General features: G+C 44.4%; 1 protein-coding gene across 1 annotated transcript in view; it reads right to left on the reverse strand.

Moving 5' to 3' along the window:
- Positions 1–2,774: 2,774 nt before the first annotated feature.
- LOC109373467 (two pore calcium channel protein 1-like) overlaps positions 2,775–18,127 on the reverse strand; it is a 40,797-nt gene continuing 25,444 nt past the window's right edge. The window contains 12 exon segments of the mRNA XM_019627270.1: positions 2,775–3,490; positions 3,492–3,594; positions 4,498–4,622; positions 4,880–4,993; positions 6,716–6,806; positions 7,002–7,221; positions 9,116–9,185; positions 10,107–10,194; positions 10,971–11,035; positions 12,056–12,241; positions 13,584–13,728; positions 17,069–17,270. Of these exon segments, the coding sequence (XP_019482815.1) occupies positions 3,463–3,490; positions 3,492–3,594; positions 4,498–4,622; positions 4,880–4,993; positions 6,716–6,806; positions 7,002–7,221; positions 9,116–9,185; positions 10,107–10,194; positions 10,971–11,035; positions 12,056–12,241; positions 13,584–13,728; positions 17,069–17,270 (1,437 nt within the window). The 3' untranslated portion in view covers positions 2,775–3,462.

Here is an 18,127-nt window from a genome sequence, read left to right on the forward strand (position 1 = left end):
TAGCAGAAAATACTAAATTGGAACAGCAAAAAGATTTAAAAAATTTTTTTAATTAGAATAGTTTAAGAGACCTCTGAGACAACATCAAGAGTAACAACATACATATCATAGAGGTACCAGAAAGAGAAGAGAGAAAATAAGGGATTGAGAACATTTTTGAAGAAATAATGACTGAAAAACTTTTCCTAACCTGGTGAAGGAAATATACATTACAAGTCCAGGAAGTGCAAAGATTCCAAAACAAGATGAACCCACACAGACCCATACCAAGACACATCATAATCAAAATGGCAAAGGTTAAAGACAAAGAGAGAGAGAGTCCTAAAAGCAGTAAGAGAAAATCAGTCAGTTACCTACAAGGGAGCCCCCATAAGACTGTCAGCTGATTTCTCAACAGAAACTTTGCAGGCCAGAAGGGGCTGACACAAAATATTCAATATGATGAAAAAGCAAGGACCTAGAACCAAGGGTACTTTACCCAGCAGGGGTATCATTTAAAATCAAAAGACAGATAAAGACTTTCCCAGACAACAAAAAGCTAAAGGAGTTCATCACCACCAAACCAGTGTTACAAGGAATGTTAGAGAGACTTTTTTAAGTTGGAAAAAAGAGATCAAAATTATGAATAAGAAAATGGCAATAGCTACATATCTATCCAGAATTAATTTCAATGTAAATGGATTAAATGCTCCAATCAAAACACATAGGAGGGCTAAATAAATAAGAAAACAAAACCCTTACATATGCTGCCTACAAAAGATTCACTTCAGATTGAAAGACACACAGAGAGAAAAATAAAGGGATGGGAAATGTTATTTCATGAAAATGGGGGAAAAAATCTGGAGTAGCAATACTTGTACCAGACCAAATAGACTTTAATAGACTTTAAAACAAGGGCTATAACAAGAGACAAAGAAGGATTCAGTAATCTCACTTATGGGTATTTATCCAAAGAAACCCAAACACTACTTCAAGGGGACATGAGCATCCATATGTTCATTGCAGCATTGTTTACAATGGCCAAGATATGGAGGTAGCCTGTTTACCCATTCATGATGGAAGAATGGATAAAGAGTAGGTGGTACATATATACAATGGAATATTACTAGGCCATAGAAGGGAATGGGTTGTTGCCATCTGTGGTGGCATGGATGGACCTGGAGGAAATTGTGCTGAGTGTAGTATTTCAGAGAAAGACAAATACCATATGACCTCACTTACATGTGGTATCTAAAGAACAAAATATACACACAAACAAAAGAGAAGCAAACTCATAGATACAGACAACATTTTGATGGTTGCCTGATGGGAGGGGTTTGGGGTGATGGATGCAATGGTGAAAAAGGTGAAGAGATTAAGAAGTACAAGCTGGTAGTTACAAAGTTCCTAGGTAAATTAAAGCATAGGAAATACAGTCAATGATATGGTAATAATTATGTATAGTGCTAGGTGGGTACTAGACTAGTCAGGGATCACTTCTTAAATTATATAAATGTCTAATCACTCTGCTGTACACCTGAAATTAATATAAAATAATATTGGATGTAAACTGTAATTGAAAATTTAAAAAGGGGGGGAAAAGGTGAAGGGGACTAAGAGGTACAAATTACCAGGTATAAAACAAATAAGTCATGGGGATATAATGTACAGCACAGGGAGTATAGTCAATAATATTGTGATAGTGTGGTATGGTGTCAGATGGTTGCTGGACTTATCATGGTGATCACTCCTTTAGGTGTATAAATGTTGAATAACTATGGTGTATACCTGAAACTAATATAATATTGTGCATTAGCTGTATTTTAACAAAAACCTTTAAAAAATAAAAACTAAATTAAAAAATTAAAAATATAACTACCTTATGACCCAGCAATTTCGCTTCTGGGTATTTATCTGAAGAATATGAAAACACTAATTCAACAAGATACGAGCACCCCTATGTTCACTGCAGCATTATTCACAATAGCCAAAATATGGAAACAACCTAAGTGTCCATCTATGGATGAATAAAGAAGAATAAGTGAGACACACACACACACACACACACACACACAAACACACACAATGTAATACTATTTAGCCAAAAAAATAAGAAAGAATTCTTGCCATTTGTAACAACATGGATGGCCCTTGAGGGAATTATGCTAAGTAAAAAGACAGAAGACAATTTCTGTATGATTTTACTTATATGTGGCATCTCAAAAAACGAACAAAACTCAGATACTGAGAACAGAACTGTGGTTGCTAGAAGGTTAGTGGTTGGGAGGTGGGCAAAATGGGTGAAGAGGGTAGAGAGGTACAAATTTCCAATTATAAACTAAGTCCTGGGAACATAACATACAGCACAGTGACTACTGAATACTATAATGAATACTGAAAGTTGCCAAGAGAGTAAATCCTAAAAGTTCTCATCATAACAAAAAATATTTTGTTACTTTGTATGATGGTGGATGACATATAGACTTACTATGGTGATCATTTCACAGTGTATACAACTGTCAAATCATGTTGCTTACCTGAAACTAATGTAATGTTATATGTCAATTATACCTCAATAAAAAATGCAACTGTAATCTAGAAGTTAAATTTAAAGAGACCAAAAGTAGAATGGCAGCTGCTAGGGACTGGGGAGGAGGGAATGGGGAGTTATTGGTCCATGGTTACAGTTTCATTTGGGAGGATAAAAGGTTCTGGGGGTCTGTTGCACAACAATGTGAATATACTTAACACTACTGAACTGTACACTTAGAAATGGTTAAGATGGTAAACTTTATGTTATGTGTATTTTATTACAATTAGACTTTTTAAATAAATAAAATAAAGTAAAATAAAATACAATATATCCTTTTTAATTTCCCAGAAGGAGCATGTCGCTGCACTGGGAGATTTCTAGCTAGGGAAAGTGACCTCAGAAAATGAGTTCTTCAAAATATGGCTAGAATTGTAACTTAATTAAAGAAGCTTTGTGAGCCTCCCCTGAAAAAGAAGTAACTGAGACAGAATTTTATTTTCAAAATCACATTTTCTTCATTTTGAATAAACCCTGCATCTGAAAGCTACTGTACTAGAATGTACTCCATTACCATAGTTAAATATTCAAAATGCATGCACCTAACACTGTAGCATAGTATTTGTTTTCAGAGTAGCGAAATGCCATATAAGAGCAAATGAAAAACTTTCATATGCCCACTGAAAAGACTTTACACATGTATATGTATGTGTACAATGACTGCTGCTCACAAACACTTCATGAATTTTCCTCTCCCCACTTCCATGATGAGACCTGAAAATGACTCCAGCCGGGGCATACCTTTCAGCTGAGTCAGGACAGGTGAGGCCCATTCATAGGCTGATCAGAACACAGAAGAGAACCTGCACAGGAAAAATCATCTCTCAATAGCATATGCAAAAAGGAGGACAGAGTATTTTGATTTCCGGTTGTGGACCCTTACAGACCCAGTGTCATGCACTGTTTTCAAAATTGCGATTCACAGGGGGAGAAGTTCAGAATCTCATTCAAGGAAGGGCCTTCATCCTCTGGAGCAATTTCAGACTCAAACATCTGCTGTAGCAAGGTGTCCACAGTTCTATATTCTAGGAGGAAGGAGAAAGGGGCATGTGAAACCTGCGTGTGTTGGGGTCCAAAGGGAGCATCCAGCCTGATCAGAGCTGGGCTCTCCTGAGGGATGACCTCTGAATGGAAGACAATGCTCTGAGCATGCTAGCCAGACACTGTGAAAGGAAGGATGAAGAGTCGGGAAGAATCATTCGTGTCTCCTGGTGCTGATCCCATGGAGCTCTCCAGCCATTTCAGGTTAGGGAGACCAAGGAGACAGTCCTCCCTGGAGGATGGAGGAGGACAGCCACCTTGCAGGGGCTGAGTGCTCATGCAACTTCACCTACGACCTATGTGGCAGTCTTCAGTCTAAGATTATTGTAGGAACCGCATCCAACACCCAAACTAATACCCAGACTGGTTTGGGTTGACTCAGCCAATCGTTAATTCAGTAAGAATTAATAAAGGAATTACACAAATAGTTGTGAAGGCCCCCATGCCCCAAGCACACTGTTGGACTTGGGCATACCATGGAGCAGAAAAAAGACACAGCCTTGTAGACATGGAGCCTTGAGTCTGCAAGGAAGACAGATGGAGACCAAATAGTGAGTCAGAGATGAATGTGCCCCTGCTGTGCACTGACAGGATGGGGAGCAGTGAGAGGGAGTTGGGAGAAGCAGCATCTGCAAAGCCCTGGGCAGGACCAGAGAGCAGAGCCATGGCACAGAAGGCTGACAGAGGCATGGACAGTTATGGAGGAGGAGAGAGGCTGAGATCTGAGAGGAACCAGGCATGAGCTAGGAGGCCATGGCAGGGGGCCTTGTCTTTATCCTTGAGCAACGGGGTGCCACTGAAGGTTACATTTGCATTCTCCACACATCTCACTGGCCATTTGGGAGGAGGATGGATCGGAGAGAGTTTTGCATTGGGTTAAAACTTACTTCTGGATGCAATTCTGAAGTACAATCCTTTCAAAGCCTTCCTTTTGTTGTCTTCATCATCCCCACTAAAGTCATTTTCCTTGACATTCATGTTATCAGTGAGCTTCCCATCCTGCACATCTTCCCTTCAAGGAGAAAGAGACACATGAACATGGTCAGGTCCCTGACCCGAGTCCCTCATGTGCGTTCCTGGCCATGGCCCCGGGTCACTCTCCAGCCACTTCCAGGGTTCTCATCCAGCCAGCGAGGATCCCTGAGAGCTCGCACACAGGATCAGCAGGTGCCATGGGACATGCAGGGGGATTAAACATGGTCAGGGCATTTCCTGCATGTTTCACTTCTAAATGTCTGTGAGCAATATCAAGGGACACACACTACTCACTCTTGGACTCCTACGCCGAGCTCTTGAATCTTCTTCTCAATAGCAGTTTCTACTTCACTTTTTTCTAAGGAATATGCCACAAAAAATGCTTCCAAGATGAATGCTATGAAGATACTGAAAAAGAGTAAGAGTATAGGGTATCGGCAGTGGTGCAGGTGATGGGGAATGCTGGCTCCAAGAGCATCTGAGCCCAAATGAAAAGGCAGCCTCCATTGTAAGAATATCCACACGGGAAGGGGAAGGTGACAAATACACATAACCCCTCTCAAGGATTGGACACAACTTCGTTCATGTGCAAAACCATCTTCCCATACAACCTATTTAAATAATGAATACTAGGAAAAGATGCCATTTATTTTAAGGGAAAGTTGGGGCCAAACAATTGCTGAGAGACAATTCTTCAGGAATGTCTCAGGATCCTGCACAGTCTGGGTCCTCTGAGCAAAGGCCCTGAGAGCCACCTTAGGAATGTCTGTCTCAGGAGACATCCCAGGACAATAAAATCAGTGATGCCTCCCTCCCAAGGCATCTCAGGGCAGCAAAGACAAAACCCTCTCTATTCCCTCACTGGAGATGTGCTCATATTCCAGAGAAAAAAATCAAGTCTCTCATTCCCTCTCTCTATAGAGGGGAAGGTGAGCAGGTCCCCAGAAGCCCTACCAAAATGGGAGTTCCCCTCCAGCAGTGCAGCCCCTCCAGCCCCTCGGTGGGAGTTAGAGTTCAGGGAAGGGACACAAAACCTGCTCCGCTGCAGTTTGTGCTGTGAGTAATAAACCACCTGTGTCACTGAACAAAGGTGTCATGCTTCTGTCAGTGCATGTCCGTGGCATATATACGCAGACTAACCTGTTAGCTTGCCAGGAGGGGAGACTCTCACTGTTCCTGACTTAACAATGATGATGAAGGAACCCAGGGCTGTCACAGCACCCCCATGATTTTGAGCGAGATGCAGAAAAATTTCTACAGCCTTTTCATGTTCTTGCTTTGGCCTGTCCCGGCCTCTGGCAGCCTCTCTATGAGCCACTCAGATGGCATTTCTGTATTGTTCCCACTGTATATTCCATTCAGGCTGCATAGGACAAGTAGCCTGATGACAGCCACGCAAGGTTTCTCCTCCCATCCCTTGGATAGGACATTGTCAAGGTAAAGTCAACAGGGTGGTGGGTGGCCAAAGCAGCCCCAATGTGACACGGAAGGCAAGGGTGCTGAACTGTCACCCCAAGAATTGCAGGCTCCAGGCTCTGAAAGGGGTGTGACAACCAGAACACACCTTTGAGAGAGAATCCCAGTGATTGGGACTCAGATGCAGGTCCTCAGGGAGCTGGTTCTTAAGCAGGAAGGAAAGCCCTTTGGAATGGTGAGCTGCTTTGAAATAGTGACTGAGGTGTTCCCTGACAGTCAGGACAGAACTGGAACCAGTGAAGGAAATTTTCCAGGAAGCACATTTCCCTTCTACCAGTGCAATACAGGGAAGGACTTTCTTAGGTTCTAACAAGTCCCAGCAGGTGGGCGGGGTTAAGCAGAGGGCAGATACAGTTCACAGGGCTGTTCTAAAGGTGATTCAATCCCAGAGGGGAAGGGTGCAGAGACTGGCCAGGACCCAGAGTCCTTCTGACAACAACTGTGAGACTGTGAGATGTGTGCTACACCCAGATGCACACAGCACTGGGAACACTGTGACAAACACAAATGTGAACAAAAGTAAGAGCCCTCCCTTCCAGCGCCTAGCGTCCAGCTGGGAGATGGCCCCGGGGTGGGGCCAGGGCGTGGGAGGTGTGAGCAGTACACATTCTGGGGGGAGGTCTGAACTCGCCAGCATAGCAGGAGGGAACTCACTTCACCACGAGTATGACGACCACGACGTGGAAGCCGATGAAGTACAACTTTGCCACCTGGTGAGTCACGAGAGCGAAGCCACCGGCCAGGAGTAGGAAGCTAAGGAACCGAACCTTCCAGAAACTCGCTGGTCCCGAAGCTCAGGGACACCAAGGCCGACTTGGCCTCCCTGTGTGTGTGTGTGCGCGCACACACACACACACACACACACACACACACGGAGTAACTGTCAGCACTCCCTGCAGCAGTCTCTCTGTGTATATGACTACCTTCCCCAGAAGGATATTGTGCCACTGGTTGACCACCGTGAGCTCCATGAGCACGACGAGCGAGGAGGCGAGGTCATTGAAGTTGTTCCTGCAATACCTGTCCCGGGCAAACGCCGAGTCTTTGAGGGCCGGGTTCCCACACACCAGGGCATCAGGAGCAGTGAAATTCAGGTCAAAGAACCGGACTTTGCCGTGGAACGCTTCCATCCCAATGATGGCAAACACGTAGTAGACTACCTAGAGGGGCGCACGGTTGGCAATGGGCACAAGCGCTGCAGGACCAAGGGCTGAGAGTGCAGCAGCACTAGGAGCACTGAGACACCAGGCTGCGACTCTCATTCTGGGGATAGCTCCTCCCCAACCAAGAGCTCCAGCAGCATGGGAAAAACCTGTGAGCCGCGTCAGATGGGCCATCTGCTGGGCAAGCCAGAGCTGTCCATGCAGGGCCAGAGGAAAGGGCCAGCTGGACCACACCCTGACTTCTCCCATGGGTTCCACAGACAAAGTAAAAAACAAAGCTGCTAGCAAGTTAATGGGTTACTCAATAAATAATATCTAGTCCTCTAGGGAAAAAAATTAATAAAGTTGGATCTTTACCTTTTTTTAAATAGCAAAATAAAGTACAAAGGCACCAAAGTGTCAAATATTAGAAACAAACCATAAAGGAAATAGAAAAAAATTGAGTAGAAAAAGGCCTTACTAAGTATGACACAACCTACAAACTATAAAAGATTGACAAGTGTGACTATATAATTAAACTTGTATTCAGCCAAAAAAAAAAGCACCTTTATGTTAAAACAAACAAACAAAAACCCCACAAGTGACAAGCCTGCTTCTGCACAAAACACTCCTACAACTTATATGAAAAATAAAACTAATCAAATAATGGATCAAGGATATGAATAGGCTATCAAAAAATCAGCATCAAGAATCACTAAAGAAATGCACGTCCTAACAACACAGTACCATTTTTTCACCCATCAGGCTGGAAAATATTGAAAATGTTTTTTCAATCCCAGTTGTAAGGAGTGCAGAGAAACAGAAACTGTCACACTGTCGTTTGGAATATATAGGGAGCACATCTTTTAGAAGACAGTTTGCCACCATCAATCCAAATTTCAAACACGTGTTGCTTGTTATCTAGCAGTTCCATTCTAGGAATGTACCCAAGAGATAGGCTCACAGCAGCACAGGAAGGTGCATGCTCGTGGATGGTCTTCACCACATTGTCTGTAATGGCAAAAAGGGGAAACCGCCCAGTGGCCTGTCAGCAGAGGGACTGGGCAGACCTGTGTTCTGGAATCTCCCTCAGGAGGACTTTTATTCACAGTAGAGCTTACTTACTTCCAGGACATATGGCAAAGATATTAGGTGGAAAAAGGTTGTGAAACATTTTGTACTGATTACCCCATTTGACACAACAATAAACTGGATATATACACATACATGTGTATATTCTTGCTGTGTGCATAGAACTATTTAGGAAGAATAACATGAAACCTGTAATAGCAGTTACCTCTGGGAAAGAGGTGTGGGGGGAGGGGGGTGGGAATGGGTCTCCTTCATTCTTCTGGACTTACTGAATTATTTACCATCATAACAGAAAAGAAAGCAATACCCTGTAGCAGAGTGTCCATCAATATTCAAGCTCTCTCATCTGCACTATGGAGTCACTCCTGAGAGGAGGCCACAGCCCCCTTGCTGCCTGTGTGGCTATATTCTCACCACTGGTATCTTGAGGAGCAGGTGGACTTTCCACATGAGTAGAACAAAGATCTGAGGCCTGGAGGGGTGGGGGTGGGCAGCACCATGAGCTAGAAGGAGCTTGCATCCCCGAGAACCATCTGCTAGCTAGGAAAACCTACCCAGATCACAGATGAGAAACAAACTACAGTGGGGTAAACCCACTGAAGTTCTGGTGTTCATTACAGCAGCCAGTGTTTTATAACTTACACTTGCCCAGTATTTATAGACCCTTGATATTTCTAAAATTTGCTACAAGAAACCAGTGAATTTCATTTACTTTATCTCCCTTTTTTTTCCTCATTTAAAATAGGGCTCACTGAGACTTGCTATGAATGAACATCTTACAACTTATCTCCCATAAAATAGCAATGGGAACACCACTTACCAAGACAAGTCCACCAAACGTCAGCATCGTGGGGCCAATGTTAATCAAGGTAGTCACGATCACCCGGAATCTGGGATAAAACAATGTTTCCCATGCAGGCAAAGAAGCACTGACAGCACGCTGACACATCTGGTTCAGTGCCCTTCCCCCAGCCCTGGGTCTGCACTCCAATGCTCACAGGAACTGGCCTTTATAGTCAGTCCATCTACCAAACTGAGGGGGGAGCCCATTGTTTCCCCTGAAGTAGAGCAAGGCCAATTTAAAAAATCATAAGACAGCTGATCACAGAGACCTTTCCTGGTACGAAAGAGGGGCAACCAGGCTGAAAAGCTAATGAGCTCTGCTGTTTTTCTCTCCCAGCTTTTCTCCACTGAAATCCAGCCTGTTTTGAGGCTGACCTGGGGTTTATGCTGACAACAGAGCCCTTTCTGGGAAGCAGGCCCATCTTCGGACAAAGGCACACTCCTTGAAGGACCTGGCCTATCAAAGACAGAGGGGTTATCTGGGCTTTGGGATCAGAATCCTGGGTTAGCTTCCTAGTTCTGCCTCTTCCTGGATGCACCACTGAGGGAGTTACTTAACGTCTCTGAACTTCACTGTCATCACCTGTAAACCAGGGATAACAAAAGCCCCCATATGAAGGGTTGTTGGAGTGTAACAGGACAATGGTGAGCACACCATTGGATTAGCAGGGGCTGCCATCAGGGCCACTGTTATTCAGTCAGTGCAGCAGGCACAGCTGAGGAGTCTACCCACAGGGAGCAAAGTGACCTGCAGAAGCCGTGCCCTCAGGGAGCTGCCATGCGAGTGCTCTTCACCATCTTTACATGCTTCCCCCAACTCCCTGCCTCCCTGGAGAACCCCATCCTCTATACAAGTTACATTCTGGGTTCAGTAGGGCATGTTTACAGTTCTGAGGCAGGCTTGTTCCCACCAATTTCCAATGTGGGGAGCCACCCAGGTGCACCATTTCATGTCACTCCGTTTTTACCTCTGAATGCTGACAATGACCCTTAAGAGCCGGAGTATTCTCAATATCAAGACAATATCCAGAATCTGCTGACTGTTGTATTTCCTTGCTGGAAAAAGAACATGATCATTGAACATTCCATTTTCTGAGCATCCCTGGCTCATCTCTTTTAGTTGATGATGTGTGAGATCCTGTGGGTATTGGGGAAAGATGGGGCTGCACTCGAGAACAGGATGATGGCTCTGAGCAAGAGGAAGCCAGTGCTGCCTTGAATCACTAATTCCTCCAGCAAATCAAAGATGAGCCGGCGAGTGTACAACCCGAGTGTTCCCTCCGGCCCCAAGAGCTAAGGAATTGTGAATGCAGGTGTGGGATTCAGATCATCATCAGAAAGGGACTGTGGATCCAGTTCTACAGAACACATTTCCATACACCCTTCCTTCCCAGGATTCATTTCATAGTTATGTTCAGAAGCGGCATTCTCTGTAATAGCCCCCTCTGCTCTCTACAGGAGGAGTGAGCAGGCGGTGGGGGGACATGCAGGTGGGAACAGAAGAGTGATGGGCCTGGGACCTGCAGAGTTCCTGCTACAGCTGGGTCCTGGGTGGAGGCCAACATGGGGTCAAAGATGTGGAAGTTAGCCCTGAGACCCAGGGTAGTGGGGAGAGGGATGACCAGGTGAGTACCTGGTGTGATGGACGCCTACAAATGAAAGCTCTGATATCAAGCTCAACACAGACAAAGCCACCATCCCCCTCCAGAACACAGAACATTTTTACTAATTTTCTTGTGTCCCCACTGCCTCGTCCCAAACACCTTAGTTGTACAGGTGGGTTGAAGGCAGGATCCCAGGAAGAGGTGAAGTTGAGAGCAGGTGACACTGACCTGACTGAATGGTGGTGTTGGCCACAGTGGCCACCAGAGCTGCGATGATGATCAGCGTGTCAAACCTAACAGTGCATATACAAAGGCCAAGTTAAGGGGAGCACCTACCAAGCCGAGGATACAGGCTCCCAAAGAAATTTCAGATCCAGTATCTTATATGAGGCAACAATCCAGCCATAAAACAGACTTCCATAATTGTTAAGATGGTGGGTATAAAGCAAGAAACACCAGGTCTAAGCAATCCAGTCCTTACTCACTGGCTGCTCCAATGAACCAGCCAAGGAAATTTGTAGGAACCACCAGTTCATATCACTCAGTCTTCCAAAGTAACCATATACTCGTAAGAAAACTTGGACGCACTTTCAGAAAACATAGTATAATCCTTCTTGGTGTTACCTTTACTTATTGCATCGTAATGTTTTAATTAAAGAGGAAATTCATCATTGTCTTTCTGACAACAGTGTAAAAGGACAACAAAACATTGGGCACCACTGATCAGTTCCCCTTTGGCCACACACACATCCCAGTGAGTTTTCTGGCACTGACAGCAGTGATGACATCCAACACTGCTGAGCAGTGCACTACTTAAGTCAGGCCTGCACCTTATGTCTTGTGTCTGTGATGCCTGATGCACACCAGGGCTCTCACAATGGATGGGCTGGTTTGTGACAGGGTGGGATACGATGGGTTCAGTGCAAAGCCTGGAGATGAGAAGGCCAGAGGGAAATACATCCAGTCCAGGAAAGAGCTTGCTAACAGTGCTCTTGGTCCCACCAGGCAGGCCAAGTTTTCTGATAAAAAGACTAGGGGAGTAGGTTGGGGAGCTATGGAAGGAATTGCCTTGCTGGGTGTGATGTTCTAAGAAGTTGTCCAAATCCAACGTGTCATGGTCTGTGATTCTAATTTTAGCTACACTAAAAAGTGACATCATGAATTACAACTTTTACTAAACCAGATGCTCTCCTGCCCCCAGATTTCACTAGAAGGTGCTTCAAAACCAGGCAGATGGGAGTTGGAAAACAACCACCATATTCCCCAAACTGTGACAGGAGGCCCTTCCCCTCACCCAGAACACACATGCTCACCAGTTCCAGAACTGCTTTCTTTCAAAATAGGCTCTGGGCTCATACGTGTACAGTTTCAGGAGAATCTCAATAATGTAGAGAGAAAGGAAAAGCCATTCTACATCGGAAATGAAGGGGATTTTCTCATCCAGAGCAATGAATATGGCATTTATTAGAATGATGATATCATAAACCCACACAAAAATCCTGGCAGGAGGGAAGAAAAGAAGAGATGTTGTCATCATGCATTTCTCAGAAAGGAGCACATCCCAGCCCTCCCAGGGTTACTTTGTGTCCCAGGAAAGGAAAGGGCTCAGCATGGCCAAGACCCTGAAATTCACCTGCCTCCCCTGACATTGGTGCAGCCCTTCCTACCAAGGAGAAAATGAAGACAGAGTGAGGGGCAAAAGACAGGTATGGTTTTCTCAAGTTGCCTTTGAGGGTATAGTACCTAAGTCAGAGGAAAGCTTAGGCAGAATCAGGGGCAAGGAAAAGGTTTAGGGTTTAGCACAGGATTGTTATTAACACATCTCTACTACTCTTCCCTAGAAAAGTTAACATCCTTAAATAAGAAAGCATCTGGAGACCTCTTTACCCCTGATGTACACAAGCCTTCCAGGGGACTGGCACGTCCAGCTTCCTCACCAAGTGTGGGGTGAAAATGTGATAACTGGGTTCTGATTCAACTTTGCAATTACAGAGCAGGCTACCCTGCTCAGGTGCCTGTCCCCTGTGTTCCAGGGATTCCTGGGGACACCCTGGGCATGGCAATGGGAAGACAGAGCAGGAACTCTGACCCCACTCTTCTCCAGGAAGCTATAGATTCTAGGGCCCAGTCCTGGCTGTCATGTGTGGACATGCAAACATCCACCATATGAAATACATCAGTAGTTCAACATTATGATGATCAGAAAGAAGCCTCTATATAAAGGGCTTTGCTAAATATAAAATATGGGCAGCTAAAAAGGATCTCTACCTACATCATAGGCTGAGCTATTTTCAAGGACTTCTGAACCATTCTTATGAAACATTAAATTCAAATAAAATGAAAGGATGAGCCTCTGATGATAGGGGTATTCCAGGCCACACACATGAAAAATATCTCCCATCAGAAAAAATGACTCTTTCTGGAGTCCATCTGCTTGAGAATAAAAGAATTAATTAGTCTTCTTAACAATCATTGCAGGAACTCTAACTCGTGAGTTCTTACCATACACTTTAACAGAGTAAAAGTGTCATATTTAACATCAGCTTCCTAGTGGATCTGATGGTACCAGGAACTCCTGAATTCAGAGAGGTCAGCTTCCCTGGCTCAGAGAGCACAGTGAGGCTGTGATTCTTGAGCAGCTCAGGAAACATCACAGAAGGGAGCATAATCTAGAAGCCAGTCCTTTTGGCTAAGAACCCTTTTCATGCATCTCAATGCCAAAAACAATGAATGGGGGCTAATTTATGGCTTCAATGACAAAACACATTCAGTCCAGGCAGCATAAACAGATTCCTCTATTTTTAAAGCAACTTGAAAGAAAACTGGCCGTGTCCCACAAACCTGTGCCGAACCATCTTCTGGACCAAGAGGCTTACGGACGACTGGTATACCCGAGGCATCCAGGCTTCCAGCGGGTGTCTGTTGATGTTGATGGTGACCACCTGGATGTTGAGAAGATCAGCCAAGCGTAGAAAGTTTGTTTTGTCTGCAATGAAAGATGACCCCAAAATACATGGAGACTCTAAGGTTTGAAGGGTAAGACCAAGTCAGCACAGAAGCTTGGGTCTCCCCCAAAGAGTTTAAAATGGCTGGAAGTTCTCACCTTCCTCACCCTTATCTCATGGGTCAACTGGTGACATGATCTCAGCTATCATTAAGGCATCCACAAACCTAAACCTGGGCTAGAACCATGTGGCCTGACTTAAACTGTGTTATGATTTAAAAACTCAGACCTTTATTGATTGTCTTGTATAAATCTCACATGATGTTGTAAATCACATGGACCTACAGAGTTACTTGCTTAAATTATATCGATAGCATTCAGTTTTATTCTGCTATGACAAATCCTAGTGCCAACAGTGAATCAGCTACCTATAGTTTCTTAAATGCATTTTCTAAAATTACTAATTGAATGCAGGGCATTAGACTAATGAATACCTAGGTAAATAGTCAATAATCTCCATTTACCTAAAGACTTACAAAGAAATTAAAATGCTATGGCTCTATGTCTAAATATATTTGTTCTTCATGACGCCCCAATTAAAATATAACAAAAAATTGATTTTGTTAAAAACTAGTTTTTTCAAGCTTTAAATCATATTGTCATTAAACATGTCAATTGGCATGACTCTAAGTACGTGCATCTGTAACAAAGTACATTAATGTTGCTAGAGAAAAACCTAGAACAGACACATCAGTTTTTCATGTAAGGGACAGAGCCTGGTCTTTGCCATCTCTGCATTTTGCCCAGGGAGCTGGATCTGCAAGCAGAGTCACATATTTCTCTCAAGTCTGCAACAACTATGCTGATTTTCTTGCTGGATGACCATGGACCCCTTTGAAGATCTGAGGCTTCTCACTTCTGGAGGAGTTAAAATGTCACCTGATCCACATATTCCCCTACTGTGGCTATTCCTGGTCAGAGTGACAATGTTCCATGGCACTGCCAGGGCTTCGGCCAGGCCTCATTCTGAAGCTCTGCTGCTCCCGTTTGTCATGGACCAGACTTCTCTGGTAACTCTTGCAGATGTGACCCTGTCCAGGATCATGGCCCATGCTGAGAGAAGAACCTCAGCAGATGGGCAGCTGCCTTTTGTATCCAGATCCTCATTGGTACTCTCCAGAGAGCTGAGTGGTAGCACCAAAAGAGTCCCCTTCCTCTTGATCACTTAATTCATGGAATGGTACACCTGAATAAACAGGGGTGCCACTAGAGGTTCCAGGTATGCTCCATGTTTATCCTATGCACTAAAGAGTATTGTAAGAGCCCCATGTGAAGCTCAGAATGTGAGAGAAGCTGTCAAGACAAGGAAAGCAGTTCATCCTCCCAACTTGAGAAACACCTGTCGATAGTTAGACTGACCTTATAAACAGAAATGTTGTTCATGTGAGGAGGTCCTGGTGACCAGGTGTCTCTTCTCTAGATGAGTAGGAGATACTCACATGTAAAGGCCTCACCATGCCTGACAAACGCTTCTGAAGCCCCTGTCCCTGGGTTTGGAACATCTCATCTTTTAATAGCAATCCAGGAATTCAATTTACAGCAGAAATTGCAAAGCAAGTTTGTAAAGCCCGACAGATTCCCAATCATCTAGAAGTAGCAGAGGGGATAAATCATCAAAAGAAAATTCTAGAAAACAGAGTGGCCAAAGTTTGGAGACTGGACTGACATGGGTGGCCATACAACCTTGGATCTCGAAGTGGGAGATCCAAGGTGGCATAAGTCCGGATCCTCTCCTCTAAGTACCAGAAACGTGCTTCCCAAAAGTTGGTCTCTGGGCACCCTGGGCCAATGCTGGCCTTGTAATTGTGGACCTACCCTCTATGAGGTAAGTTATGAAAATTTAGAAACTTGTAGAGCTATTGACAGAATCATTTCATGCCTGCTGACCCTTATAATGAAGCATTGGGACTTGTATTTTATACCTCTTTTCCATTTCATTTTTCTGGTTATTCATTTTTGTTGTATTTTACCAAAGCATGGGTCTGAGATAGATTGAAATTAAAAAGCTCACTGCACAGAGCTTGAGAAGCACTGCTGCCCAATGAGTCACCATCGCCCTCCCCACCATCAGCAGAACCCAAACCCTGACATGCTGGATGGCACAGCACATCACTGCGTGTCCCTAACAGGGACACAGAGGCCACTTGTCCAGGTTTGAGAAGGCTGGCCTCCTGACCAGACACTTGGTACCACAACATCAAACTGGATGGCTAAGATGACATGCTTGGAGCTCCCTGGGAGGCACCTGTTCAATCCTGCTGACTCTGGTGGGCGAGATCTTCTTCCATCCTGAATCCAAAACTCATTGGGAGATGGTGGCACCACCAATCAGACAGGGTCTTGCAAAACATGTCTCTTGTTTCTCTGGACACTGGATTGACTTCATGTAAGTTCCAGAGAATCACTGGCATCTTCTTCTTCCCACACATGCATGGAGTCCAAATAAAACCTGTGGTTCTGCTGGGCTAGTTTGAGAGTCTGACCTCATTTAAATTTACCATTACTTATATTCTCATCATCTGATCAAAGCTATCATTCCATTCTGGTGTGTTTCTATCTACATATTTCTTGAAACTGGTGAGATGTGAGGGTATTCTACAGCTTGGGGCATATTTTACTCAGTGTGTATCTTTCCACATCGCCCTCATCTTCATGGTCATTGTTAATGTCACTAAAATTTCCCACTAAGTGACTATCAGAATTGGGGAAGTTTAGCACAGTGATAAAAAACACAGACCTTAGAGTCAGATGGCCTGTACTACCACTCTGCAGCAGAGTGGACTCACGAAAACTACTTTCCCCCTTTGATTTCCAGTTTCCATATTGACAAATGAGGATAACAAAAATACTCCCTCATTAGTCTGGTGCGAATCACAGATACACAATGCATGGAAAACAATCACAACAATGTCAAGCATGTCAGAATAGTAAGCATTATTAATATAACGGTCAACCACTCACACATGGATATTTAGGTTACTTTAAAATACTAAATGCAATCTAGACGTGTATTTATACAGCTCTTTTCCATATTTTAGGTGACCTTCTTCAGGCAGAACCCCAGAAGGGGAATGATCATGTTATAAGGAAAGAGCTTCTGGATGGTTCCCTCAATGCTGACCACAAGCATGGTGACAGCCCTGCCAGAACACAGTGAGGATCTTATTTCCACTGCACAGTTGCCAGCAGGGAGACCAATATACATTTTTATTTGATAATTTAAGAAAATTAAAAAACAGTAGTGGTGTTCTAGCCATCACTTTAGAAGCCCCCATAGGTGAACACATAGGGAAGAGGAACAGTAGAGGCCCCGGGTTCTTACCCACGTGCCCCTTCTGTCCCTCGTCGGAGATCCTCAAAAGGAGCTCAAGGTGGGACGTGCTGATGTCTGGGACCACAACCTTGGCCAGCCGCTTCCACTGGGCCTCCTTAACCACAAATTCTGTGCCCACCTTGACTTTCAGAATGTTGAAAGCCTCTATCATTTTGTAACGTTTCAGGTGTGCCAGTTTGCGAATCTCATTCTTTAAAAAACAGAATTGTGTTTTTTAAGGGAAAAATTCAAGAAAGCCTCCTTTCTTTACCATACACATTTCAAGGTAATGGAAGTGCCAAAGAGAAGTCAGTGATGGGTCTGCTGATAAGCAAGGTACACTGTCCCCCTCAGCTCCAGGTCTATGCAGCTAACCCTCTCTGCATAAAAAGATTTATCTTACCACGCTTACATGAGGGGGCCCATGAAGGATGATCTGTGTGGTGAGATACAAAGCCACAAGAGACAGACAGGTCTCAATTCTGCTCTGCCCAGAAGGAGAGAAGATTTCAGAAAGGTTGACAATCAGTTTTGCTGCTGAGAGGGAAACCAGGAGAGTGAGGAGTCAGAGCCACCATTAAGTCAATCAGGAAAGAGAGGAGAAAGAGGAAAGTCGGGGTAGTGGAACTAGGCTAGAAGTGGTGCAGAAAGAAGAGGTCCCAAGCAGGAAGGACAGCCTGCCAGGAGCTGCCATCTGGCCTGACCAAAGGGAATCTCCCAGAAGGGGACAGGCTGGACAGCCCTCCTCTGGTTACAATGGGCCACCTGATACCCACCCCTACTGCTCCCTGTAAGGCCATTACCCAATATTGTCACCAATTAATTGATGAAGTGGCCAGACTCAATTTTTAAAGGGCACAGGATGGGTCTGAATCATCTTTAACTCCTCAGAACTCTGTGTGATACTGAGCCATAAGGCATGTTTCAGATACGTTTGCTGACTGTTCCATGTTGCAGAAGATTACAAAAAGAAATGCTTTCTCAGGGGTGGGGGATCTTGGCAACAGTTCTGCCCATCAGGAGAGAGACGAGGCACAACAGACTCTGGGACAGCCTCTTTCTGCCCAG

The sequence above is a fragment of the Hipposideros armiger genome, unplaced genomic scaffold, assembly GCF_001890085.2.
Source record: "Hipposideros armiger isolate ML-2016 unplaced genomic scaffold, ASM189008v1 scaffold_727, whole genome shotgun sequence".
NCBI lineage: Eukaryota > Metazoa > Chordata > Mammalia > Chiroptera > Hipposideridae > Hipposideros > Hipposideros armiger.